We start from the raw sequence: 27,377 nt of genomic DNA on the forward strand, positions 1-27,377 counted from the left end.
CCCTGACGGGCGGGGCCTGGTCCTGAAGCTTGGCAGTGGGGGAAACAGGGCAGTTGGGAGGGGCTACAAGGATCAGAGCCTGCGCCCGCCCAGCCTGCGAGGATCTCTAGCTGCTCCTGCTATCAGGAGCGCTAAGTAGTGACCCATCTGCTAGTGCAAGTGTGCGGGGTCAGTCCTGGGCTGTGTGGGGCCTAGGCCCACGTCAGAGTGACCGACGGAGCCCCTCCACAGCCAGCCTGGAGGACCGACTTCCTGCCCCCTAACCCTTTGAGACCAGAGCTGACCTCCGGAGTCCTAGCCCAACCTGGACCCCAGCTCACCCCACGCGCACACATCGTGCTGCGCGCTGGCGAGGCAACGGTTAACGCTGAGTGATCCCAGCAGTGGGTCACCTGGGACATCAGGGGTCACACCAGCGCTGACCCTCTGTGTGAACAGCCCCCCCCCCCCCCCCCCCCCCACCGTGCCTCTGCCGAACACTTGGGTCTGGCCTGTGGCTCTGGGCTGGGAGCAGGCACCGTGGAGGGCGCTGGCCCCCCTGAGAGGCAGCCCCCCACTGGGGACACCCTAGAGCAGGCCCAGTCCCCTACTCCTGGTTCCCCCCCGTCTGTGCACGGCCCATGGCCTGTCCCATGCGCTGCGCCCTGTTGGAGCCTGCGTTTCTCCACTTGTAGGTGGCACCGAGCTAGATCCGCTGCAAGGCCTCTGGCCTCTGCCTTCTGAAATTTTCTGGGTCTTCGCAACAGTCCGTCCCCCCAGACCAAAGGCAGCCTGGCCGCCGGGGGCTGGGGTTGCACCCTGCCCTGCCCCGCACAGCCGGAGTTGCCTTCCCTCACAAGGGGAGTCCAGCACAAAAGCCAGAGGCGAGGCTATGGAGGGGGCTTCAGAAGAAGGATCTCACAAACATCACAGCACCCCCCAAAAAAACTCCGAGGACAGGAAAGGGCCAGAGCATCACCCCAGAAGGAGGAGAGCGAGCTCTCCACGCAGGGACAGGGCTGGGCGTGAGAGGGTGCGCGGGGACAGTACCTCCATGGTCAGGTTCTGCAGGTGGTAGATGCTTTGTAGCCCCTGGGAGGTGAAATGCTCGATGCAGTTTGGACACCCCAACCCTGTTAAGAAACTGTAGAGAGGATTCGCCTGATGGAACAGCGTTTACTTGTACAAAACAGCCGTGTGGCCCGGCAGGGCAGGTGCTGCGTCCTGCAGGGAGACTCGGCCGCCCCGGCCCACGCGGCCACTGTGGCGCAGCCCCCAAGGAACCCCTGGCTCTTGGGCTTCCCCGCACAAGACATCAGTCGGACACGCCCTCTCCACACGTCGTCTGCCTCTGTCCCACAGGCGGCAGCAGAGTGACGGAGGCACACGACAGGCAGGGGCGGCTCGGGCCCACATACCTGACCAGGCTGGGGTCGGCGTGGTAGGGGGGAGGCGGGGTGCAGTGAGACCCCGGGACCACGGGCTGGGCGCTGTGGCTGCCGTTCATCTCGCCGGTGGCTGGCAGGCTGTGGCTGTGGTTGGTCAGTATCCCGGCGCCTGGCAGGAGTCAGGTGGGACTGTCGGTGGCAAGGCACAGCTGCCCACGACCAGGAACAGCACGGGGGCTCCGTGGCCGTGCCTCCTGCCCCATCGAGAGCCCCGCATGCGGGTTGGGAGCGGGCGGACGTGTCCGGGCCCCCCCACCTGCCCTGGGTCCCCTCTGCGACTCACCCATGGGCCCCAGGTTGGGCCCGGCCGCCGAGCTGTGCGGGGGAGGCTGGCCCACCAGCTGGTTGACTGGGGGCAGCTTGTTGACACCCCCGTGCACCTTGTTCATGGGCGAGAGGACTGGCCCGTAGGACGGAGGCTGCAGGTGGCTCCTGCTCAGACAGTGACAGCCGTGTTGGCGAGAGCCCAGGCGGCCCCTGGCCCACCAGCCACCTCCACGGGGCCCCTGCCTTGAGGCGTGGGAACCCTGATCCCAAGCTGAGGTGTCAGAGCACCTCCCGCCCCAGCCCTGGCCCCCTGCTGACTCTCACAGGCCGGGGCGGGGCACTCCTGCCGCTGGGGTTGCCCTTGCTCCGACCGCCCCCTCCTAACCCTCCACTCAGGAGACGGTTAGGGGGACCCCCTGGTGGCAGAGAAGGTCACAGCGATGGTCGCGGCCAGTGACCACTGCAGTGAAGGAAGACATCCCGGGGTGGGGGAGCCCCACGGCCCGTGCAGGAGAGACGCTGGCGCCCGCTGGCCGCGGCCCCGCCCCCGCCCCGCCGCGGACGGGCGGCACTCACGGCCTCTGCAGGAGCTGCTGCTGCTGCTGCCGGTAGGAGTCCACCACCTGCTGGGGCACCAGCTCCATCAGCTCCAGGCTCTCCTTGACCTTCATCAGGATCTCGAAGTTCTCCCGGCCCCGCACCTGAGCACAGGGAGGCGGGCTCTGTCGCGGGCACCTGGGTCTCTTCTCCCCCCCAGGCCTCCGTGGGAGCTTCAGGGGACCCTGGCGCCCCGCGGGCCCCTCCTTTCCTCCTGCCCCAGAGCGGGTGCACAGGGGTCCTCTGTCCACACAACCACGCCCACCCCTTCCGACCCTGAGCCTCCCCGCTCCCCGCCTTCCCCTCTTCCCTCCCCAGCGCTCAGCACACTCGGGGTTCAGGGGCAAGAAACTCAACAGCTAGGAGATTTTAGAACAACGGGCTCATTCTTGACTCAAAAATAAAAAGCTCACACAACAGAAGACCAGTCCTAGCCAAGCACGCGGTGGTTTGATCCACCAGCTGGAGCGGTCACATCCCATGACAGTGAAGTGGCCTGCCAGGCTCTAGAGTTGGGGTTCCCTATGCCTGTCCCCATCCCTGCACCACCCCCCGCCCGCCCCAGGCTCTGCACCATCCTGCTCGCTCTACGAGTGCGGAGCTGTGCCCTGCGGAGCCCCTGACGTGGCGCATCCTGGCCTCCCGGCCATCCTGCCCTGTCGGGCCTGGCTCCCTGGGACCCGGCTCTCTGTTCGTGGACCTGCCACTGGCAGAGCCCAGGGCCTCAGGTCTCAGGGTGTGACAGGGGCTCCCCCCGCCGCTGGCAGTCCCAGCCTGGGCTCTGTAGACCCGGGACACTCACGTGCATGTAGTACATGTCCTCGTCACCGTGCCGCCTCTTCTTCATGTTGGTGCTCAGGGCGGGGATGGCGGGGGGGCTCTGCTTGAAGGCTGGAAGGCCAGGCGGGGGGGGGTGCGGCATGAGCAGCAGGGAGGCAGCAGGACAAGGCCGACAAAGCCAACAGGACACCCAACGCACCCCGTGAGCCAAGAGACCTGGCCGCCGCCCATGTGGTTGGAGCTGCACCCAGGGCAGCCGTGTCGGCGGGGGAGGGGGGGGGCTGGCGCTCTGCCCCGCACCCAGGCTGGCGATGCACCCTGCCAGCATTTCTCCTAAGGCCCCGAGGCAGGCACAAGCCCTCCGGGGCTGCCCGCTGCGCCCGTGCCCTGGCTGGAGCTCCGCTCACCGCGCTTGCTGGCAGCCCCGTTCTTGGCTGCGCTCTCGTTCAGGGCCTGCTGCTCGCGGTAGTGGTCCTCGTCGGCTTTGCGGTCTCGGCCAGGACAGGCACAGATGCGGCCCTCGAAGGACCGGCGGCCCAGCACCTGCCCGCTGTCCGGGAACAGGGCCGGGACCGTGAGCTTCAGGCCGCCTGGCCCTGCCTGCCCGCCCGCCTCGGGCTGTGATAGGCCAAGGGGCCAGGACGGAGTGCCCCGCTGCCCCGGGACACCAGGTCCCTCCCAAGGCCCAGCTCGGCTTGGGCGGCCCGCCCAGCCGGGGCCGCAGCCAGGGGAGGCCCTGTCCTCCCGGCAGCACGCCCGCCTTCGCCCAGGGCTGCGCCGCTCCCGGCCCTGGGCCTTCCGGTCTCCACACCACCCCCCCACCCCCGGCAACGCCGGCTGAGTCCCTGACCCCCACCCGCCACGCTGCAGACTCACTCCCGCGTCTCCAGGGTAATGATGATGAGGATGGGCCGACGGTTCATGCCCCCCACGCAGCTGCTGTTGCACATGAAGTTGTACAGGATGGTGGTGAACTCCGTGCCCACCTATGCGGGGAGGGGCGGGTGAGGGCTGTGGTGTCAGCTTGCCGGCCCCAGACCACTGAGCAGGGGCTCCTGGCCTTCGGAGCGCCCATCCCTCACGTCTGGTCCTGCCTCTGGGTAGGCTTGGGGGGCTGGGCCATGCTCTGCGGTCCTTTGTCACCGACCCACCACTATCCATCGACCCACCCACCCACCCACCCAGCCAGCCATCACCCACCCATCACCCACCCACCCATCTGTCCATGCACTCATCCCTCTGTTCACCCATCCGTCTGTCCATCCACACCCCCACCCCGCCCCGTGCATCTGTCCGCTCATGCAGTCCGCCGAATGCCAAGGGCTGTGCCGATTCTGGGTACCGAGCAAGCGGACCGGCCTCTGCTCCAGGGAGGCAGAGCACGTGGCCGGGCGGGTGGCCCAGACCGGCTCTCCCAGCACAGGGGGGAGGTCCAGGCCTGCGGGCTGGCTATGAGTGGCCACACGTGTGTTTGCCCCGTCCGGCTCTCCCGGACAGGAGGGTGTCCCGCCTGCTCTGGCAGAGGGACCGAGCAGAGCCGTCCAGGTGGCCCCCAGCCCCGGCACACACGCACATCCCAGGGAGCATGCAGGGGACATCTAACCGCGTGGCACCGCAAAACAGGCAGGCGTCCTGGCCTCCCCAAGTCAGGATGTGAAAGCACACAGCCAGCTTGGAGAAACCTAGCCTTTCACAGAACAGCCAGCAGGGGGCGGAAGAGCTCTGCTTTCCTGGCCGGTCCTGGCAGACGAGGGTGGGCCAGGGGAAAGGGGAGGGAGGGCAGGTGGTCCCGCCCCGGCCCGGCCCGTGGAGGTGAGGGGCTGCCCGCGGGCCTGGGGGCCTGAGGAGCCGGGCCCAGCTCTGGGGTCTGGGGGGCAGTCGCAGAACCAGGCGGAGGGAAGGTAGGGAGGCCTCGCTGAGCCCCTCCTGTCCGGGCCCCTCCCCTTCTTCTGTCCACCCCTGGCTTTTCAACCCGGCTGGGTCCCTGTCTGCCCCCGAGGGGCACTCCCAGACCGGCTGCTGCCCTCCGGTCAGGGGCTGCCCTCCCAGGGCCTCGCGACCCCGCCCACCGCCCGCAGCCCTGCCCTGTCCAGCAGTCGCCCCCGCCGCAGGCTGTGCATGCGCAAGCCCCTGACCGTCAGCTTCTCCTCCTCCCCCCTGCCCTCCCACTATGCCCCCTGAACGCCAGCCCTCCGGCCTTGGCCCCCCGCCCTCGAGCACCGTGAGTGGGAACAGACAGGCAGGAAGAGGGGACAGAGGAGCGCTGGCTCCGGGGTCGTCAGCCCCGCTCCGCCGCAGTCGGGAAGCCGGTGCCAGCGAGGGCCCGAGGGCAGTGGCGGGGCAGGGGCGGCGCCTTGAGGCTGCGGGAAGACGAGGGCCTACCTGCGGGGGCTCGTACGGCACCATGACGCTCTGCCTGCCGGTGACGGGGTCGTCCACGTACTGCGAGAGGTTGTTGCCCTCCACGCGGATGAGGTGGCTCGCCGGGGCAGACTGTCCTGCCGAGGGGGTCGCCGCCTCAGAGGGGTGCTGAGCTGGGGCCCCGCCACCCGGGTGCCAGGCGCCTCACGCAGACTCGGGACCACAGGCCTGGCCCCCTCACCCCACCGGCCTCGAGGTCGGGCTCAGGCCAGGAGCTGCCCGCCCTCCCCCCACTGCCCGCCCCGCTCTGCTCAGACCCCGGCACTTGAGGGCCCATGCCGAGCGGCTGCCAGCGCCTCCCGCGGCCCCCGCCCGCCCGGGGCTGGGGCTCACCCTCGTTGAAGTCCCGCCCGAGCTCGTGGTTGGGGCAGCGCTTCACGACCTCGGTCACGTGCTCCGCCTTCTTGTAGATGGGCATGGCGCGGACGGCGGTGCCCGGGGGCGGCGGGGTGGCCACCTTGATCTGGATGGGGCACGTCTTGGCGATCTGGCAGTACAGCTTCTTCAGCAGCGGGGAGTACTGGAGGGGGGAGCGGGGACGAGGCTGAGCCCGCAGGGGAGCGCCTGCCTGGCCGTCCGCACGGCCGGGAGTCCCTTCCCCAGCTCTCCGATGGCGCCCCCACGGGCCTGCCTCCTCTGGCGCCTTCCTTCAAAGCGCCGCTCCCTGGGGCCACCCACGCAGCAGCCGGCTGGCTGGTTCGTGCGCGGAGACAGCCGCTGGTGCTGGTGCCCGCAGCCGCCAGGCCTAGGCGCGTTCTGTGTGGGTCTCGCCGTGGAGAGGTAGGTACCATTACGTCCCTCTTTTGGACCAAAAAGGTGGGGAAGCGAGAAGGAGCTGTTGGGGAGCAGGGGCTGGGAGCCAGGCCCGCCCAAGCCCAAGCCCGGCTCTTCCTGCTGTGAACCTCAGCCTGACCCCGACCCCTGACCCCAACCACAGCACAGAGCCTGGTGGACAAGCCCAGAGTCAGGCTTCCCCAGCAGCAGCGCCAAGGACACGCGCCACTTTTAGACAAGCCAGGGGCCCCCATGCGCTCACGCGTGGGGAGGGAGACCCGAGCCACAGAAGACGAGGGCTCTGTGCAGTGGCTCGGTTTGGGCCACTGGGGTGTGGGGGGCACCCTGACAGTGACACCCCAGGACCCCCAGTCCGGACCCTGCCCCAAGGATCGGCGACGGCCCTCCCTCCCCAGCACACAGCTCCAGGGGGCTGGGGGCCCCGAGGACCCAGGCCGACCCTCAGCAGTTCAGGAGCACCCCTCACCACCACACCGGCCCACTTCCCCCCGGCTGGCTCCTGGGGACCCCCGGGGCTCTCGCGCTCCCTTCCCCCAGAGCAGTGGGGGCATCCCAGGTCTGAGAGTCACAGGATACTTCCTGTCCCCGTGCCCTCCGTGCCCCCACAAGCCCCCAGCGGCCCAGAGTGGCTCGGCCACGGTCCCAGAGAGGGCCCCGTCACCCCCACCATGGTGCCACTGGGGAAACTGAGGCCAGAGACAGACGGACGCAGGCAGAGCCAGGAAGGAGAAGGTCCCAGCCCACCTTTGCCAAGGAAGCAGGGGGGCTGACACCCTGGCCCCAAAACGTAAGGCCCCACTGGGCACCCGGGCTGCCTCTCTGGCCACCAGGGGGCGCGGCTGGCCCTCAGGCCTCATGCCCCCTACATACACCTCCAAGTGTAGAAAAGCAGGGAGGGGCAGATGCAGGGAGACAGCGGGCCTGGAACCAGAAACCGGGGTCCCCAGGGCCCTCCCAGCCCTTGGGCGGTGGGAGCCGCCCCTCCCCGCCTGAAACGCCACCCTGTCTCCAGGGTGGGGTCTGGGGGGATAGGGACAAGTGGGCTGGGGTCTCCCCTCCTTGGGAAATTGGGACCCTGTGGGGGATGAGCCTCCTCTTGGCCCCATCACAGGTGGGACTTGGATGCCCGTGGGGACCTGCCCCTCCCGGGTGCCCCACCCCCTGGGAAGGTGTCCATTGAGTGAGGTCACCTCAGTGGGGAAAGGGACACGCAGAGGACCCTGCCTGAGACTGGGGGGCAGGCCTGCAGCACCCCTCGCCTGCTGCCCGCAGGCCCCCCTGCAGCAGGGAGGGCCGCGGCCTGAGATCGGGTCGTGAAGCCCCCCAAGGCACGTCCCGGAGGGCTGGAGCGGGCGGGCCAGGAGTGGCCGGGGTCCAGTTCCTGGGCAGCCCCAACACACCTCGCCGGGCGGCCCGGCGCGGGAGGCCACTTGGTTCCTCGGCCCGTTCCCCCAGGGACGGAGCGGGCTCCCGGGTGCGGCAGAGTGACGGTGCCCACAGCAGCCCGCCCTGCGGCTCCTGACCGGCCCGGGACTGAGCAGCGGGGCACCCCTTCGGAGCCCCTCCAGCCCGCCGGCTACCCCCTCAGAAGCCTGGGTCCTCCTTCCCAGGCAGCCGCAGGCCGGCAGACAGGAGGGGCGAGGGTGGGACTCGGAGCAGCACCCAGCCGAGCCCAGGTGGGTGGGCGCCCCAGCGGTGCTCGTGGGGTCTGGACTCCCCGCCCAAGGTCCCGGGAAAAAGTAGGACGGGGCAGCGAGAGCCGCGATTGCGCGCTGCGCGCTGCGGCGGCCCCGCTGCAGGGAGGAGCCGCGCGGAGCTGTCCCTGGTACTGCTCGGCCGGCAGGGGCCGGCCTCTCCCGGAGCCGAGCAGCGGCGGAAAGCGCAGAGCTGCCAGGCGGGTGGGTGAGTCCGCACCTGGGCAATCGGCAGTGAGTGGGCCCAGGCCCTGGGTGAACACAGGAGAGCACCCCCTCCTTTGGCGCCCTGGGTGAGGCTGCGGCCAGCCTCGGGCCTGGCCCGGCTCCCCACGGCGGGTCCCCAGCCCAGTGCTGCCCGGCTGCCCGGTCTAGTGACCCTTGGGCCCTCACATCACCAGCCCCACCCAGGCAAGGCCCAAGGTGCCTGTTGTTTTCACACCTGGGGGCGTCAGGTGTGGATGCGGGCGGCTGTGGGGGAGCAGCGGAGCCTGGGAAGGCCGGGCCCGGGGCTGGGGCAGGGGGCAACCTTCAGGGGCCCGGAGGGGCAGGAGCCCCCTCCCCCCAGGGCTCCCGGGCTTGGGGCTGGGTGCAGAGGGAGCCTGGCAGGCAGGACGCCCGGGTCCTCGTCTGTTCTAGAGAAAAGGTCACGTGGAGACACTCCCTCTCCTCCCTCCCTCCTGCCTCTCCTTCCCCGGAACCGCTAGATGGATGTGTTTCAACAGATTCTGAGCCGATAAAATCTTATTTATCTTCGACTGTTGACACAGAGCCGCCTAGACTTGCCCGCCCTGCCACACGCCGGCATATGCCCGCCCTGCCCTCCCCCACCCGCTTCCCTCCTCCGACCCCCCCCCCAAGTTCACGATGGGCCCGGCCTGGCTGGAAGCCCCAGGTCTGGTGGGGCTGAGCAGGGGCGGGGGGCGAGAGGGTGGCGGGTGGCGCGGGGGCTGTTAATTTCCCCGCACCCACCCTTCAGCAGCTGGGTGCCCAGCACAGGCAGGTCTGGGCAGGAGGAGAGTGGAGAGGTGATAATAACGTGTCTGTCATTTTCCAGGGGCGTGTAGCATCTTGCAAACCGCAAAGACCGTTAACCAGCCTGGGCGAATCTGTTACAACAGATCTGGAAGACGGAGCTGCCGTGGGGGGCGCTTCTTTTTAAATGATTTTTTCAGAGCCAACTTTCCTCTGCGTTTCTGTGCGCGCGCGTGTGCACGTGTGTTCAGAGCCTCGATCCTCTCCTCTCTCGGGTCAAGGACCTCCCTGGGGCCCAGACCCGCTCACCCCGGGGCAGCTCCACAGCTGCGCGCGGGACCCCGGGCACGGGCCTCCACGAGCTCACCGGGCGAGCCCGAGACACACAGCGAACCCAGGTCGCCGGCTCCCCGCGGGCCTCCCAAGAAGGGAACCGTCCTCCTCCTCCTTCCCCGTCAGGAGGGGTCCCGAGGTGACAGGAGCCACAGGACACGCGCTCCGGCCCCTCCTGGGGGCTCTCGCCCTGGGAGCACGGGCAGGCTCTGGCAGAGTCAGGGAGGCCGGGACGGGCCGCAGCCCGCAGAGGAGGTGGGGGCGCCTGCGAAAGCCCCCCATCCGGCCTCGGAGCACACACGAGAAATCCCACGGGAAACACCCCAAACTGGTGGCTGGAGGCTTCCGGGACCTCCTGGACACCGGTGGAGTCGGTGCCTTGGCCCGACCACGGACGTGTAGGCTCTAAGAGGCCGCGGCGAGTCCCCAGGAGCGCCTGGCTGGGGGAGGACAGATGTGTCTGCTGCCTCCCCGACGCAGGCTCTGGTCGGGGGTCCCCTGACCAGAAACCCAGAGGAAGGGAACAGGAAGCAGAAACGGGCTGAATGACTGTGACCGCTGTCCAAGGGAGTCCCCAGAGGCGATAGGCAAGAAGCTGCCCGCTGGGGAGAGGCGGGCCTGGGGCGGGGGGTTCACCCTTTGGGAGCCAGGCAGCCTGCCCCAAGATTCCCTCCAGCCAGGCCCCCAGCTGGTGAGCAAGAGCGGCAGGGACGCCCCCGGCCGGGCAGCCCCTGACCTCGGCTTGCTGGTCCCACGGGGCTGCGGCCGGCAGAGAGCTCCCACCAGGGCTCAGCCCGGGGCTAAGACCTGCGTGCGGGGAAGCAGGTGCGTGCCACGCTGGCCCAGGAGAGAGGCTCCGGCCCCAGGTCCACGGTGGAGACCAAAGGCCCAGGGCGCCACCGGGTCGCGGCTGAGGCCACCGCAGAGCCGGGGCAGCGGCGACAGCCTGGCTCCAGGGAGAGGGTAGGGGCGGCAGTGGGGCGGCCGCTGCAGGCTGGCCGGTCAGCGGGGCCTAGGCCTCCAGCGCGCCGTACCCTGCGACCCAGGCACAACCCTCGGCTTCCCCCGGGGCCCCCAGGAGGACAGAGGGGTGGGAAGGACATGATCCGGATCCTTGGACACGGGGCCGGCCCCGCAGGAAGCCCCAGAACTCCCGCTCCAAGGGCACAGGCGGCCGTGCGTCCCTCAGCCTCAGCCAGGTCCACGTACAGGTCACTGTTCACAGACAGCTTTCCCGGCTTGGCCAGCGCAGACCCACGAAGCTCCCCCAAGAACGGGTGTCCCCCCCGTGGGGGCCCTCGCAGGGAAACACCCCGGCACGGACCCAGCTGGCCAGACTGAGGGCCAGGCCGCAGAACCGCCCTGCATGGGGCTGGGGACCGCGCAGTTCTGTCCGCCACAGGCAGGGGCTGGGGGGAGGGGCCCCTGCCCTCCCCGTCCTCCCTGCCACCGCTCTCGTGTCCTCTGAGCTGCCCTGGCCTCGTGGTGATCGCAAGGGCCAGCCCACCTGGCAGGGCGCCGGGGCCAGCAGCGCCCTCTGCTCACAGGGCAGTCTGGGAGCCTCTGACTGTTCCAGACACGGCCCCGGGTCCAGTGGGAGCAGACGCCGCAGGGCCAGCCCGTCCCCACGTCCTGCAGCGTCCGGGACGGCCTCGGGGCTGGCGCTGGACCAGCTGCAGGCGTCCGGGGAGAGGACGGAGGGAGGCCGGGCCGCAGCACCAGCGTGGCAGACACGCAGGGCGGCCGCTCAGGCGGCTGACCTGTTGGCTGCAGTGGGCAGCCCCGGGCAGGGGGCCTCCCGCCTCTGACCCTCCTGCCATGGGAGCTGCAGGTAAGTCCCAGTTCAGGACCCAGCTCAAGGCCCGCCCCCTGCGCGGGAGGCAGCGGGTGCCACCCCTTCACCTTAAATAAGCTCCACCCCCGGCCTGCAATAGGGGCCCGGGGTCCCTCCTGAGCGTGGGGGCCTGCACGCCCCGGATGGGACAGGATGGGCATTTTTCAGCTTCTAATTCCACTTGGACGCGATCGGGGTTTTGGCAGAGCCCTGTCAGTGCCCAGCGGAGCCCGGGGGCCGCGTTCCGGCTTCTAAACCTGTGACCTTGGAAGGAAGGGCGTGGCCGCCGAGCCAGGTTGTGATGGGCAGAGTGTGGCTCACCCCCTGCTGGCGGGTGACCTTGGGCAGGGACCTGCCCTCTCTGAGCCTCGATCTCCTCATCCGTGACGTGGGGCGAACTCAACTGTCCACAGTGCGCGCCCGGGGCAGGGCCCTGCCACGCTAACGGCCATGCTCCCGACTGTCCCCCGAAGGCCCCCAGGCCTGGCTCCACCGTGGAAACAAGTCCAGCAGCGGGACGATTCTCCGTAAGACCTCGGTTGTGCGGCGCCCCGCCTGCAACCCCAAACCTGTGGAAGTGACTCCCGCCTCCCAAGGGCCATCCCTTGTGTCCCCTGCGAGAACTAGGGGTGTGAGGTGGGGCCGAGGTCTGGGACGTCCCGGCCCCACTCAGGCTGCCAAGCCCCAGTTCTGTGACTTCCAGGCCCAGGGGCTCCCCCAGCCGAGGGAGAGGGTGGAGAGAGGAGGGCGGCCCCCGGCTCAGGCCACGGGGAACGCGGGGGCTCGGAGCCCAGCCGGGGGCTGCTGCAGGGGGCCCGCCCCGCCCACAGAGCCGCACGCGATGCCCGCGGCCCGGCAGCCTCACCCGGAGGGAGCTTGTTTCCCCTAATAACCCCCATCTCATCTCCACAATAAACACTGTGAGGACGCTTCCCTAATTGCTCTGGTGCCAGTACGAGGCATTGCTTCCACTCAGGCATTCCGTAAACGGTGAGGATAACGCAACTGATACCGCGGTCGTGTTGGGACACCTCCACGCTCATCCTCCCGCCTGCAAACCTCCGAGGGGCTGGAAAGTTTCCTCCCGGATCTATTAGCGTTGACTCAGCCACCTTCCACCCAGGAATCCCGCGCAGCCGCTGTCTTCCCGCCACCTTCCACATGCTCCTCCTGGGGATGGGAGCGCGGCGCGGCCCCCAGGACGGGCACGCACGCACGCGCACACGTGTACACACGTACACACAGACGTGCACACACGCTGGGCGTGGGGGCAGCTGGAGGTCATGGGGGCTGTGTCCAGGCTGGACTCCCGGGGCTGGCGGTGACGTCATACCGTGCAAAATCTCCCCGCTGTGCCCCGCGCTGCCTGCCCCTGCAGGGCACCCAAGGCTGGGCGAGGCTCCCGCCACACCAAGCCCTCCTGCCTGGCTTGGAGCGCTGTCCCCAAACCTCCCCAACACCGAGCACAGAGCCAGGAGCAGGCGGGTGCTGAGCCGGGCTGGACAGCGCCCGACACTCCTCTCGTGGGCTGCTCCCCTTCTCTGCTCCTCCGGACCCCTATCATCCCCGTCCCCATCACTGCCACCTCGTGGGGAGTCCTGGGACAGGTGTGGGACAGGGACAAAGACCCCTGGCTCCACCGCCCACTGGCCTGAGAATCAACAGAGCCCGAGGGCTTCACTCCCAAGAGCGGCCTCTGACGGGGGCTGCCCCCCGCCGAGCCCAGATGGGCCTGACACAGACGCGCCTCGGTCGGGGCAGCTCAGGACAGCAGGGCGCTCGGCCTCCTCCCGCTGTGCAGCCGCCTGGCCAGCCAGCCCCCGCCTGGCCCCGGCCCCGGCCCCGGCCCCGGTCTCGGTGAGCTGCTGCCGCCGCGAGCCGGAGCACCAGCCCCTTCTCCGGCCGCTGCTGCCTGAGACCCACTCCTCCTGCCTCCGAGGGGGTCAGAACCCTGGGCAGCGACCCGGGGAAGCCTACACGGGCGCACATGCACGCTGTGCACTGTGTGTGCACACATGTGTGCACTGTGTGCATGTGTATGGCTGCCCAAGTGCACGTGTGCATGTATGTGTGTCGTGGGTGGCATTTGCGAGTGTGCACCCACATACATGCCTGCGAACGGAGGCTCCCGACCCCAGGTGCCCAGGGACACAGGCACAAGACGCGCGGCCTGCGGGAAGCGGGCAGGGCAGATGCTCCACTCAGCGGGGGCACCCGGCAGGCGCCCCAGCCAGGCAGAGGCCAAAGGCCCCATTAACAGCTGCGGCCACCTGGGGACCGGCGAGGGTGTTTTTCCTGAGCGGGACGAGGAGTGACAGCAGCAGTCCATTTGGAATTGTACTTGAGAAAAATATGAATTATCTATCAGTTACCAGCCGGCTGGCGTGGCGCGCAGGCCGGGGCAGCAAGTCTGGGCAGCGCCCGCGCCGCCAGCCCCCCAGAGCTGTGAGCAGGCGGGGGGCCTGGCAGCTCTGTCCTGCACATGGGCCTGCGCACCCCCTCCTGGGCGAGGAGAGGGGCCTGCAGGGGGCCCGCTGCCACAGAGCCGAGGTGCCAAAAATCTCATTATCAATGTTTGTCCCACCCCCACCCCCCGCATCGATGAGGGCCGGGGCGGGCCCCGTAGCCCCAGCGGCCGCGGCCTCCTCCTCAGCTCCACCGCCGCAGCGGAGAGCCTCCAAGGGCCCAGGCAGGGTGGAGCGGCGGGGAGCCCCTCCTCGGGAGTTGGGTCGGGGGTGCAGCGTGGAGGCAGAGCCCACGGCTCTGGCGAGCCCCCCGCCCCTGGTGTGGCTGGCCAGGCTGCCCCCAATCTGGGCAGACCGCCCTAAGAGGACACTCGGCCAAGAGAACTGTGACCAAGCCATAAGGCCCCCAAGCCCCGCGGCCCCTGGGCTGGCGGTGGCGGCGGAGGCAACTGGGCGAGTGGCAGAGGCCCCCGACGGTGGAGGCAGCCAGCAGAGGCAGCACCTGTTCCTCCAGGGACCAGCTCAGACCATGCGAGGCTCTCCGAGCCCCCGACACGGCAGAGACCCTGCCAGCACCGTCCAGCAGCAGCCAGGACGGGAGCCCGGAGCCCACAGGGCCTGCAGCAGGCCCTGGCGGCAGCATCCAGTGCGGGAAGGAGAGTGATCCTCCCCACGCAGGGCAGAGAAAGGGCTCAGGGGACAAGTCTGAAAGCGGAATAGGAGTGGTAGTGAACCTGCCGTCGCCAGAGGTGAGCAAGTGTGGGGATGCCACGGGGAACTCCCAACCTGGCAGCCTGTCACCCGGCCAGACCTCAGAGTGGGGGTCAAGGACCGGGACCCCGCAGGCCACAGAGAACCGAGACCACCCTCTGGCAGCTCCAGCCCCGCCAGCCAAGGGAAAAGGTGATGACCCGCCAGCTCGTCGGCACGGCACCCCACACTGCGTGTGTCACGGCCCCACCTCCTTCTAGCCTTGCCGCCCCCTCCACGAGGAGCGCGGGAGCGATCACCTACAGCCGAGGACGGGCCAGGTACTCACAGGGACCCCGGGGGCCCCTGCCCCTCGCAGCCATAACTCAGCCAGGGGCCAGCCCTTCGGGGAGGCCACAGCCCAAGTGGGGACCGGGAACAGCCGCAGGGCGACCATGGTTTGGTGCGCAGACCCCGGACTGGCCCCCTGCAGGGTCTGACCAAGGGTACCCGTGGCTCCGCCCCCTCCACCCTCTCTCCCCCCTCCCCCCAGAGCGTGGGAAAAACCTCAGCCCTGGCCAGCAGGGCAGTGGGTTCTTAAAGTGGTACAGCATCAAGACTACCTGCCCTCTGCTCCCATGGGGGCGGGACACAGTCACGCTCCATGGGCTTTCCTGCTCAGGGTCCCATTTCCAGGTGGGGGCGGAAGCACGGGACGCTCCCTGGGGGAGGTGGCGCTGCTCCGTGGGACTGCCAGGTGTCCACGGGATGGGAGCCAGGGCAGGGCTCGCTGTCCCCCTTTGGGGGCGAGCAGACCAGAGGCCCGGGGGCTGCCTTTCCCAGGAGGCGCACCGAGGCCTGCCTGGAGGTCTGGGCACCCCTGCAGCCTCCACCGCCCCCACGGGGCCCTCGAGGGGCGGACCTGGCTCCCCTGCGCGGTCCGAGGGGCAGAGGCCGCCACGGTGGGGACAGGGCCGCCCTGCGGTTAGGGATGCGAGCGGGAGCCCAGCCCCTGGCTCCCCGTGCAGACGCCCCCACTCACCCTCTGCCCAGCTCTACACAAGCCGCTTCCCTCCCCGTGCCTCCGTTCCCTCGGCTGTGAGACAGGGCACTCGCGGGCTGCTGGGTGGCACGCTCCCGGGGCTGGGTCTGGAGGTCACAGGTGCACCGGCGCTCTCTGAGCTGGCGCGAGCCCCACGGGGCCGCACCTTGAGTCCGCAGCGCTGCGGCTCTCCCCCGCTTCCCCATCTGATGCCCGTGCTTGACGGTGACATCTCAGAGACCGTGTGCAAGGGCCAAGCCCACACCCACCGGCCACCGGACGCTCCTCGCCGGCCTCACACTCCGCCTGGAGCAGAGCCACCCGCCTCCTGCCCGCTGAGATGGGATCCAAACCAGAGCCCCCGCCCGAGCGCAGGGGCGCTGACCCGGCAGTTGGTGAGGACCCTTGGCCTCTGCCCGTCTGGGGAGCCACGTCCATCCCCTCTAGGGCCCCGCGGGAGGCTGGCCGGCCCTGGCCACACGTCCGAGGGGCGGGCACGCCCCCTGCCCGACGCTCCTCCCGGTGGGGCGGCACGGGCCGGGCGGAGCCCTGAGCGGACGGACGGCCAGACGGCCGGACGGCCGGACGGCCGGGCGTGCTCGGCCCCCCTCCGGCCCAGGACAGGCCTCCCCGGCGCCCCGCGCCCCGCAGGCGCCCGCGGGGCGCGGGGCGGGGCCGCGACTCACCGTCCAGGTGGCCGACTTGGCTGTGCTGGACTGCTGGAAGGTGACGTCGAAGCGGTGGGGCCCGGGGTAGTCGGCGTTGGAGGGGATGACGGGCGCGGGCGACATGGTGTCGAAGGTGGAGCTGGGCTGCGCGTACGGGGAGTGGGAGGGCACGCTGGCCGCGTGCTCCGGGGGGAAGGGGCTGGTGGAGGCCGCCCGGCCGCTCATCTGGTCCATGGTGCTGCTCAGCAGATTGAACTGGGCCTGGCGGGAAGCAGGAGGAGGGGAGGGGGAGACAGGCCCGCAGTCAGACTGGAGAGCGGAGCCAGGCCCGGCCCGGCCCGTCAGGGAGGTGTCCTGTTACAGGAGCCTTAAAGGGCCAGCCGCGCCGTCATCCCAAATATTTCTTCGGTCCCCCCCCCAACCCTGACAGGTCACTACTTGTGTGGGATAAACTGACACATTCACCTCACCCTCCCTCCATCAGCCTCGCGGGTGCCAGGGTTCCGGGGCTCCCCGCGCTCACCGGAGGCGCTGCCGGCGGGGTGGGCCCCCCCCGACACCCTCTCGGCTCCAGCCGGACTGTCCAGGGGCAGCGCCTGCCCGGACACCCTCCCCTCCGGCCCCCACAGCTGTCTCTCCTGCCACAGAGAGCTGGGTGGTCTGTCCCCACCCGCTGCCCACCCCAGACGCTGGCCCCAGGCCCTCCCACAGGCCACGCGCCCAAGGCACAGGGCCTGCACTGTGTGCGGGTGTGTCCCCTGGGTCGCCCTCTGTGGGGCTCAGGGACAGGGGACGGATCAGCCCCCAGCAGGGGCTCAAGGGGGCCCCAGCGAGGGACGGGCCACTGCCCAGGCTGCGGTGCCTCCAACCCAGAGCGGGACAGATCCCACTCGGAGGGTCGGCGGGAAGACCCCCTACCCCGGTGCGGAGGCTCCGAGCGGGGCGGGTGCGGACAGGAGCACAGAGGGGCTGAGCAGGTGCCACTGACCGCGAACGCCGACAGAGCTCCCTGTGGGCACCTGGACGGCGCCGGGTCTGAGCGGGCACTCTCTGCAGGCTGGGGCTTTACCAGTGAGGCGATGGAGGTGCACGGCGGCGGTGACTTGCCCGGGGTGATGTCACGGCCCTGGGGGGCCGGCCTGGGGGCCCAACCATCCACAGGGCGGCGAGCCGGAACCGTGGAGGCCCATGCTGAAGTGGGGGGCTTCTGTCTGGGGGGCGGAGGGTCTGGGGTCCCCATGGCAGCAGCAGAGGCAGCCGTGGCAGCAGGAGCAGGGACGCCTTTGCCCTGCACCCCCTTTCAGAGAGGGTGGCGCTGCCTCCTTCAGGTGCAAACACGGAGGGGCGCCTTCCCCGGCCTCTCCCCGCCCGGCCAGCCCCCGCTGCGCCCCAGCCCTTTTCTCCGTCCGGGGGCCCGGCTCCGCACAGCGGCCTTGCAGCTCGGCCCCGCCAAGGACACAATCCCGTGCGTCTCTGACAGGGGTCTTGGAGCCTCCACACCCACTCCTGGGCTGGGGAGGAGGATTTTCAGAAGGGAAAATGCTCTGCCAGAGTCTTCCCCGCCCACGGGAAAATCGGGGGGTGACACCGGGGGAGGGAGGCGACAGGCGACCAGGAGTCTCACCGAGGCCACCGCCCCGCGCCTCCTGGGGGCCAGGCAGGTGTTCCCTCGGAGGCCCCGCTCCCGGGACGTCCAGCTGCCTCCCAGCAGGGGCCTTGGTGTGGTGGCCCAGGAACTCACCCCTCCGTGGGAATGGGGGCCTCAGTCTGGCGGGCCCCCCACGGCCCTCCTAGCTTCCTGCACTTTCGCCTGTAGGACGGGGGCCCCCTCACCCACAGCAGGCAAATGGACAAACCACAACGGCGTTTCGATAGAACATTCTTCCTTCACCATGAAAACAAAATGAATCACCAGCACCTGCTGCAACCGGGAGGATGCACGGAGCCTGTCCAGTGACAGATGCCCGGCCGCCGCTCATGCGCTGCGTGGTCCCCGCGTGCAGGAAGGGCAGGTCCGCAGAGGCAGGTGCAGGCCGCTGGTGGCCGCGGTCCGGCCGGGCCCGGGGCCGAGGGCTAGGGGTGCGGGGCTTCCTTTGGGGGAGGCAGGGATGGGCGCGGAGACCCGTGGATGAACTAAAAACCACTGAGTTGTGTATGCGAAACAGGCGAACCATCTGGGACGTGCACGGTGACTCCGTGAAGCTATTCCACACGGAGCAAAGGGACGGTCCTCCCTGCTCTGGCCTGGCCGCTGTGACAGGGACCACGCGCCCTTCCCAGAAGGTGCAAGCAGGGCCCTGTGCTCTCGCAGCTGCCACCGCTGTGGCCCTGCCGCTTCTGCCCGCCCGGCCGGACCGCAGGCCCTGCGGGGACAGACGCGGGCACTGACCGCCCCACGGTGGCCTGTCCCGGCGGCAGCCGCTGGCCACACAGGCACGAGGACCACAGCCCGTGTGGATGGAGCTGTGCCGGGGGCACCCCTGTTCCAAGGCCTGAGTCCACAAAAAGAACGTGCAATACAAGCTCTCATTCGCCATCGCGTGCTGGTTACGCACTGAGGCGAGCATCGTGTGGGATAAGTTAAATAAATTATTTCCATCTGTTCCTGCCCCCCATTTTTAATGTGGCGACTAGAACATGCAAAATTACATATGAGGCCCCGATTCCGTTTCCACCGGACGGGCTGGACCGGATTCTCAATCAGTGCCCGGCAGGCCCACCAGGACCCGCAGCTCTGCCCTCGTCACTCATGCCGACACCCGTGGCGGGGGAGGGCGTGCCTCCTTACAAACCGCTTGCTCGGAGGCCTGTGCACACGTGGACCAGCCGGCAGGGGGAGGCTGAGGGGACGATGACAGGGGTGTGACAGCGCAGGACCTGAGGACCGGGGACCAGATGTGCGTGGGCCCGCCCACTCCAGCGAGCCGAGAGCCTGGCGGGTGCTGGGGCGGGCGGGCGGGGAGTCTCCCTTCCAGGTGACAGCCGAGAGCCTGCTGGGTGGGCCCCGGGCTGCCCACAGCCTCAGGTAGCCTTCCTACACCCTGACCTCCCGCGCGACCCCGACTGGGGACAGCGAGGCTGGGGCTCCAGGGCTGCTCCCCCCGCCGCCCCCCCGCCGCGCCCCTGCCGCTCTGTTCAGAAGAAACCGGGAGGCAGCCCCACGACAACGCTGTTCAGATTTTAACTTGTCCACATTCTTTACCCATCCAAGGCGAGTGCCAGGGAATTAGTCACCGAACCGAGAGGCGGGCAGGATCGCTACGCCCGGCGGCCCGAAGCGGGAGGAGCGGGCTCCAGCTGTCAGGCCCGGTGAGACGAGCAGAGACCCCCGTGCGCAGCCACAGCCCGCCCCCCCGCAGTCTCCCCCCACGGCCTGCGGTCCTGGTGCCCGGGAGGGAGCCAGGTGACAGCACCCTGGTGACACTGTCCATGGGGACACTGCTCCCTCTGGGGGCCCTGCTTCCCTGCCCGCACCCCCGGGAGGTGGCACAGCTCCCCGTCCTCCTTGTCCAGGTGGCTGGGCTCCAAGAACAGCGGGGAGTCTGCTGATTAGGGAGGGTGGCAGCTCTGCGTGGCTCCTGCGTGGCTTCCCGCCCCCCGGGAGCTCCCTGGGCTTCCTTCCTAGAGGCTGGCGGGCTCCACGGGGCCAGCCCTGCTGGGACCGAAGACTGGAGCCAGCGCCTGGACCCCAGGCAGAGGCCCGATGGGGAGGCCCGAGAGCCGGGGCGCGATGCGGAGGCGGGGGGGGGCCCTGCAGAGCCAGAGGCCCCAGAAGCCCGGGCGAGGCCCACCTGGCAGCAGGCAGGGACCCAGGCAAAAGCAGGACTTTTTTGGTTTGTTTTGTTTTCAGTAAGAACTCCCAAGAGAGTGGGCTAATTAGGACACGCCCGGCCCGCGGCGCCCACATGTGCCTGCCTGTGCGCGCAGGGCTCCTGGGCCCGACCCAAGCAGGGCCCCGAGCGGCCGGGCCAGGGAGCCGGCGGCGGCCTCCCCTCCGGGACCGGCAGAGGCTGGGCGGCCAGCGGGCCGGGGCTGGGCCGGCAGGTCCTCGCTGCCTCCCCCAGAGCAGGCCGGCCCCCCAGGCCTCCCCCGCCTGAACCAGGACCAGGCGGCCGCTCCAAGCCGTCCCTGCTATCTGCTCCACACACCCGTACCCGGTGGCCCCTGCCAGTTGGGAGCATGACGCTGGGCAGCTGGTGCCCCGTGTTCCTCCGCCGGCACCCAGGCCTGTGCCTGGGGTCAGCGCATCTCAGCCGAATGACAGGGGGGCGCGTACCTGCCAGCTGTCAGTCAAGGGCACTCACTGGTGCTCCCCAGAGCGATGTGCACACATGTGTTCGCTCACAGATCAGGACACACGCAGGACGAGGCTGGAGGGAGGCGGCGGCTAGACGGGGGCAAGGGGGCAGAGGCCGGTCCCGCCAGGGTGTCTGGGCAGCCCCGTCTCCAGGGAACGAGGGCGCTGCTCCAGGAGTGGCGGGGGTGGGGAGGGGCCTGAGGGTGCCACCCTGGGGAACCCTCCCAGCTCCCGTCCCACCCAGCCCTGCAGCTGCATCCCTACCCTGGGGTCCCCTGTGGGGACCAGAGGGTCCAGAAACACTGCGACCTGTGACTTTTCATCAGGAAGAGCGACCCTTGCCCAGGAGACGACCTGCCCCCGATCCAGGGAGCCCCCCTTGCACGATGCTCGCATCTCGCCTCATCACACAAAAGCCCAGCTAGATGAGGGTGCAGATGAGGAAACTGAGGCTGGCCGGCCACGCAGAGGAGCAGGTAGGAGACCCAGCCCCCAATCACTCGCTCAGAGGACAGTCGCTGAGCACCAAGCGCAGGGACGGGGACAGCGGGAGACCCCAGAGCCCCAGGGCAGTCACTTCCCACCTGTCCTGTGGCAGCTGGCACCTGCTGGATGCTCGGAAGCTCAAGGTTGATGGAAACAGACCCCCAAACTCAGGTACACCCCCAAACTCAGGTACACCCCAAAACTCAGGTACACGCCAAACTCAGGTACACCCCAGAAGACATGAGGACCCTCCACTCCTACTCCTGCTCGGGGCACCCCAGAGTCAGGCCCTCTCCGCGTGAGGGCAGGGCCACCAGAGAGCTCTCAGGACACGGCCCCCTGCCCCCGCCCCCGGCCAGTCCTTTCACCGTGAGCTGCACCTTGTAAGGGTCCCTTTCTGTCGTATCTATTTACAGTTTGTAAACCATCTCAAATGACCTGGGGGGATGGATGTAGGTGGAAAATTAATTGTCGTCGAACATCTGTGCCCCGATCCCTCCTGATCGCCCGCCTCCCAGCGTCCATGGCCGCCACCCCAGCCCCGAAAGATCCCGACAGCGGAAGGGAAGACGGGCTCCGAGAGCGCCCTCGGCGACAAAGCGCGCGTCTGTCTGTTCGGGCCGCCCACGGTGCCCTCGGCGTGGGACCTATCTTTCTAGTGGGCCCAGGCAGGCCAAGCTGCCGGCAGAGGGCAAGGCCTTCTGGGTCAGACCTCCCAGGGGACCCGCTCAGTGACAGGCCCCTGGGGCCTTTGGTCAGGTACCCTGTGTGTCACGGCCGCGGAAATGCACTGTCAATGAGATGCACCGCGACTCTGGTTATGTCCCCAGAGGCTCTGCTTCAGGCCGACTCGCCCGGTGGAGGGGACTGGAGGCGGGGAGAGCGGGAGCAGCAGGGGATCACGGGCTCAAACACGGCCGTGTCCCCCCTCCAGAACAAGAGGATGGAAGACGGAAGGGCCGCCCCTGTGGGCGGTGATAGCTGCCCCCCGGGGAGCCCCCGTTTCCTGCCTCCCTTGGGCACTACCGGTCCGTCTGTACCCCGGGGGCCCGTACCCCTTCCCCGCCTCTTCCGAGCAGCCTCCAGGCCCCCTCGATCTGTCCCGTGTTCCTGGGCGGCCGCCCCGCCTCTCTGGGTGGAGCCGCGGCTATTTGTCACACAGACCCGCTGTGGGCTCCTGCCTGCACCCGGGCTTCTGTGAGGGTCCTGTAGTTAGTCCACGAGGAGCCGGGAGCGGCGCGAGCACACGCCTGAGGAGCCTGCCCGCGGTGGCTGCTGCCGGCTCCCTCTCTCCCCTGCCTGCCCCCGGGGGGCGCAGGCCCAGCGGCCACCGCCCAAGGGCACGGACCTACGTACGGTCAGCCTAGGAAACACAGGGGCGCCGGTCCTCCTTTCGCGAGCCGGAGGCTGCCCGGCCACCCCCCGGCTGTGGTCTGCACTTGAGGGCCTGCGGTGCCTTTCTTGTCCTTTTGAGTGGGATCAGGCGGCTGCCACGCACCCGCCCCAGCCAAGGCCCTGGGACCCCTCCGGGCGTGTTTCCGGGGGCTTTGACTCCGCAAGGACCTTGGCCTCTGGGGCACCTTGGCCTGCTTGGGCGCACGAGCCCTTTGCAGGCCTCTGTGAGTTCGGCGGAGAACATTCCAGCTGGTCTCAGTGTGTGCCCCTCCCTGCATCCCCAGAAAGTGCGGAAAGGGCCTCAGTCAGGAACAGACGTGAGAAACCACCTCCAACAAGTGCCCATGGCCAGGGCAGGCAGCGGGCAACCGGTGTGACCAGGGACCGAGGACAAGACACGGCATTCTGGAACACCGTCCTTCGGGGATGGGAGAAGCGTCCACGGGTGAGGAGAGAGAAAGCCTGGAACCCAGCTCCCTCTGGTACACGAGCCTCTGAAGTCCGAGGCACAAGGCTCCTGGCAGGCGGGTCTCTTTCCACCAGGCTCTATGACCAAGCAGGAGACCGCCACCCAGGCTCCTCTTGTGTTGTGACCTCAACCAGGCTCAGAGGGCCCCCCAGGGGACCCCCAGAGGGTCCCCAGGGCTCAGCGCTCCACCCTTTCAGAGACTCCCGACAAAGTCACAGAGCAGATGAGGGCATCCACAGCCGTTCCAAAGAAAACCAAGAGCCCATACGCAGCTCCCAGCAAAACCCAGCCTGAGCTGCCGGTGGCCCACCCCTCTCTCCCTCCCTCCTGACCCTGCTGGGTCCTGGCACTAGGCCCCGCGGCCCCGCCTGCCTGTCCCCCACCCCACCAGCTTGCAGCGCCCACAGGCGTCTGTGCTGCTTAGGGACCGGCCAATGTGCCCCCGTTACAGCCCCAAGGGACGGTCTCTGTGGGCAGCCTTCTCGGCCCCCGTCCAAGGTCAGCCTTGTGCTCCCGCATTCGAGCCGCCCACTGGGTCCAGCCGAGGCCTCTCCTGGCTCTGACTTCGACACGTCCATTGCGGCCCAGCCCCACCACCCCGGCCCTACCACCCTGGCCCCTTCTCATTCCGCTGGGCTCTGCCCCCGGCCTCCAGCCAGACACCGCTCGGACCTCGGAGCCTCCTCTGGCAGCCAGGCCTGGCTGGCCCCTGCGGGCCAGCTGGGGGCTGGCACAGGGCCCCCAGCACAAGGCACAGGCCAGGAGGTAGGTATCCGAGCCTCTGCTTCACCATGGCCTGGCAGCGTGGCCCCCTCTCTGAGGAACCCGGGGGGAAAGCGTGGGCCATGCTCCTCATGGGATCAGAGTGTGGATCCAAGTGGGGGGCTCTGAGGGCGAGCCCTGGCTGCCTGGCGCCGGCGGGGCCCCGGAAGCCTGGACGCCCCTTGCAGACCTCCGCTGCCCCCTGCTAGATGCTCGGGTGGGGCTCCGGGGGTGAGGCCCCAGCCCAGCGTCCCCGCCCCAGGTGTCCCCGCCGCCCCCTCCCCCCGCTGGGGCAGGGGCTCTGAGCGGCGCGCACACGCCTGTCTCGGCGCTGCGGGGCGGGCGCGGGGCTCTGATCTCGAGGGGTCCCTGCCGCCTCTGGGGGAGGGTCCGCCAGGGCCTCCCTCGGGTGTCTGCGCTGACCCCCAGCCCCGTGCCCCAGGGGAGCACCGAGACCAGACGTTTTCACAACAGAGAGTGAAACTTCAAACTCCCTGATCCTCTCCCGCAGGCACGTCTGGGCTTGGGTGCGACCTCGCCCAGAGGTAAGTGACTGACACGCCGTCTGGCTTCAGCTCGGAGGTAACCCGTCCCACTCGGAGCAAGACCTCCATCCCGCTGGTATTTCCCACAGCATCTCCTAGTCTGTGATTAAACGGATGGAAATGCCAACAAGATCCAACATGTGCCGGGGAAAGGCTCCCTCTCCGCCGGAAAGTATGCACACACGCTCTCTCCTCTCACCCGGGGCTGAGGCAGGCCTCGCCCAAGCCTCTGCCAGGGCCATGTGGAACTTTCCACACCTCGCGGGGGAGAAATGTGCCCCCAGAAGCCCCGGCCCCCCCGCCCCCCTCCGCCCCCCCAGTCATGTGTCTGCAGGTCGGGAGTGGCGGAGCCACAGCCGCTCTGCCCGCCTGCGCCTGCAGGTGGCGCTGCTGAGACGGGAGGACCCAGAGCATCCCTGTCCAGGTGGAGCCTCGTGGGGAGGGGTGTGGGGGCCTGTGAGCAGGCTTGGCCCGCGGGTGCACAGATGTTATGTAACCACCAGGAAAGGGGCCCCGGCCAGGCCCTGCCTCTCAGGGCAGAGGAACAGACCCAGGAGTGGCCCTGGCTTCCCTCGCCCATCCCTCCCTCCGTCCATAAGCCGGTCCCTCCTGCAGATGGGAATGAGGACCCAGCGGTCTGGGTGGCGCCCTGCTCCCTGGGGGACAGTGGGAGTGAGAGCCGGAGGGAGACTGCGGGTGCTGACCAGCGGATGAAGGGCACGGGGAGGGCGAGGTGGGGGGCACGGGCGGCCACGGACGCTGGCCCCTGTGAAGGGGCCCGCGGAGCCGGGGCCGAAGAGCAGCTCAGAGAGCAGGTGCAGGTGCGGGGGCTGCAGGCAGAAGCAGCGGGGGCAGGGGCTGGAGGGGCAGCCCTGCCCCTAGTCAGCACCGAGTCCCTGCTTGGCTCCTGTTCTGGGCTCTGCGGTGGACAGCCAGGCCGTCCCCACCCCCGCACCTGGCGGGGCAGCCGGACGCGGCCCGCAGCCTCCTGTGTCTCTGTCTCACGCGGGCAGGGGCGGGGGCTTCAGATCAGGCTGCAGACAAAGGCAGTGCGGGCAGGGCATGGCGCCCAGGGCGGGCGCTCTCAAGGCAACGGCAGAGGCCCACGCGAGGGGAAAGATGCCGCCGCGGGTACCGGGGGCGGGGGGTGGGGGCCTGGGAAGGTTCCGGGCTGGAGGCTGGGGTTGGCGGGCCTGTGGCAGAGGAAGGGCTGAGGGGCAGGACCCTGGCAGAGGGTCAACCCGCCCCGCTGGAGCAGGCCAGGGTGGCGGGGCAGGGCTCGTGCAGGGAAGGCCGGGGCTGGCTGCAGAGTCCAGGGCAGCGCGGGAGACCGGGGATCGTGCGGGAGCGCCTGGGGCCAGCACGCTCGGGGGCGTGCAGACCAGCTCCTCATGAACTGGAGGGGGGCGTTCAGGAATGGAGGGGCAAGAGCAGGGCCAGAGCTCGGCCAAGAGAAGGAAGAAGGGACCGTCCCCCAGCTGAGGCGGGGCCGTGTCACGGGGCGGGGGGCGGGGTGGCGGGAGCCCAGCTTGGGCTGGCAGGTGGAGGTCCCGCGAGACATCCTGGTGGGGCAGCAGGACAGGTGCCCGGTGCTGGATCTTTGGGGACGGACTCAGCGCCTGGCCAAGAAGCCACATCGGGCACAGCAAGCCAGAGAAAGGGGGTGACCCCTCGTCCCCTCCTCGTCGGCTCGGGTCCTCCCTTCTGGAACCGCCGATCCCTCCCCGGCCCCCCTGTGGCACAAGGGGCGAGAATGCCTCCTGGCTCTGCCCCACTCCCCAGCCCGGCACCCCTCAGGCACCCCCAGCTCAGCTTTGTCCAGGCCTGGCCAGGGACTCCTGCAGGGTCCCGAGAGGCCCCGGCGCTTTTCTGTCTTCGCTGTGTCCCCCGCCTCCGCCACGAGCTCCCAGCCAGCCCTCCCCGCCCCCGCCCCCGCCCCAGACAGCCCCCTGCCCCCTCGTCTCCTGTGGCGTCCCTCCTCTCCTCGGGGGGCCCCGAGTGGGACCCCGGCCTGTGCTCTCCTCTCTGGTTGCCCTCCCTCCAAGCAGCCCCCACCCAGCCCTGGCAGGAAATGCCGCCCTCGCTGTGGATCCCCACTGGTCACCTCCCGCAGCCCTCCTGCCGGCAGACACCTGCTGCCCAGCCGCCGGCCGACTCCTCCCCTGCCTGACTAGGCTCCAGGCAAGAAGCCGTGGCATTTTCCGGATCCCTCTCCGCCCTTAATCTGAATGCCATCTCCACACTCCCTGCTTCATCTGACCGCAGCCCGCGCCCTGCCCCGAGGCCCGTTCCGCTGTGCTGGTCAGCGGCTGTGGGCGGCTCCTCCCTCCCTCCTCCTCCCTCTCCCTGCTTTTCGTCACCCCTGCGATGGCTGACCCCGAACTCTCGCTTTTCAAAACTCCAGATATTTCCTCTGCAGTTGCTCATCTGCATAAATGTCGAGTCTCAGTCACTTAGGTCAAAACCTCAGTCACCTTTGCCATCAGGAAATGAGCTCAGGTCCCTGGGGATAGAGCCACATTGGGCCCCAGGGGCCACGCGCAGGCTGCGCCCTCCCCGACCCTCACGCCCAGCCCCTCGGCAAGCGCCGTCAACAACCTGGCTCTCAGCACCTCGGTGCCCACCCGGCCCCGGGCGCGGCAGCAGCCCCCCGCCCCCCGCCCGCCCCCACCGCTCCCAGCCTGCGCCCTGCCCCCCCGTGGCCAGCGCTCAGCACTGCAGCAGAGGGCTTCTCCTGGGCCGGGAGGGACCCTGGCCCTCCTGCCTCTGAGAGGGGCTTCCCGGCCGGAGCCCCGCTGCCCAGGCTGTGGGTCTGTAAAGATGCTTCTGGGTGCAGAGGTGGCCCGCTCGGCGCCGCAAGGGAGCAGAGGGCTGTGCCCCACCCCGGCTCGGCCCGCGTTCGCCCAGCACCAGGGGGCGGGACCCTGCGGCGCTCCGAGGCACCTCGCAGCCCCAGGCTGCCTTCCCAGGCTGGCCCCACAGGCTCTCAGCAACGACAAGGGTGACGGGACAATGTCTCAAGTCCGATCTACTTCTTTATTCGGGGCTCAAGTAGTTCGGGGCCAAGTGCCACTTCCCCTCTGGGACAGGCACACGCTGGGGGCAGGGTCCCACTGCGGGTGAGACAGACGCAGGGAAGGAAGGCACCTGCACCAAGCAGCCTGGCCCGGCCCGGTGCTCCCCCGGTCCCCGCCCCCACTGGGGCTCTGCGGACACACCTGCACGGGGCAGAGGGGACAGAGCGACCCCGCGCTGCAGGGCAGCCGCACGACGGCCTGGGGCCATTGCTGGCCCCCAGCACGGGCGGCGGTGGCAGGGTGGGCTCCCGCGGCTCTCTGCTGCCCACGGCCCTGCAGGAGGCGATGCTCCAAGCCCCAGGGCCCCGGCCCCTGCCTCCCACCTGGCCAGGCGAGGCCCCGGGCAGCGGCCCCGGGC

At 69.4% G+C, this 27,377-nt stretch overlaps 1 protein-coding gene across 3 annotated transcripts in view; it reads right to left on the reverse strand.

Annotated features, from left to right (window-relative positions):
• TP73 (tumor protein p73) overlaps positions 1 to 27,377 on the reverse strand; it is a 34,668-nt gene that overhangs the window by 465 nt on the left and 6,826 nt on the right. The window contains exons 3-12 of one of the 3 annotated variants that reach the window (XM_054583948.1): positions 16,007 to 16,249; positions 5,826 to 6,012; positions 5,454 to 5,569; positions 3,948 to 4,057; positions 3,479 to 3,621; positions 3,094 to 3,182; positions 2,271 to 2,395; positions 1,711 to 1,859; positions 1,398 to 1,536; positions 1,030 to 1,123 (exon numbers count right to left, since the gene is read on the reverse strand). In XM_054583948.1, the coding sequence (XP_054439923.1) occupies positions 1,030 to 1,123; positions 1,398 to 1,536; positions 1,711 to 1,859; positions 2,271 to 2,395; positions 3,094 to 3,182; positions 3,479 to 3,621; positions 3,948 to 4,057; positions 5,454 to 5,569; positions 5,826 to 6,012; positions 16,007 to 16,249 (1,395 nt within the window). The remainder of the gene's footprint in view (positions 1 to 1,029; positions 1,124 to 1,397; positions 1,537 to 1,710; positions 1,860 to 2,270; positions 2,396 to 3,093; positions 3,183 to 3,478; positions 3,622 to 3,947; positions 4,058 to 5,453; positions 5,570 to 5,825; positions 6,013 to 16,006; positions 16,250 to 27,377) is intronic. The other 2 variants (XM_054583939.1, XM_054583931.1) reach the window with 2 other exon arrangements.

This window comes from Pteronotus mesoamericanus, unplaced genomic scaffold (genome assembly GCF_021234165.1).
Source record: "Pteronotus mesoamericanus isolate MK-2021 breed Mesoamerican mustached bat unplaced genomic scaffold, CSHL_Meso_final contig_1193, whole genome shotgun sequence".
In the NCBI taxonomy this organism is placed as follows: domain Eukaryota; kingdom Metazoa; phylum Chordata; class Mammalia; order Chiroptera; family Mormoopidae; genus Pteronotus; species Pteronotus mesoamericanus.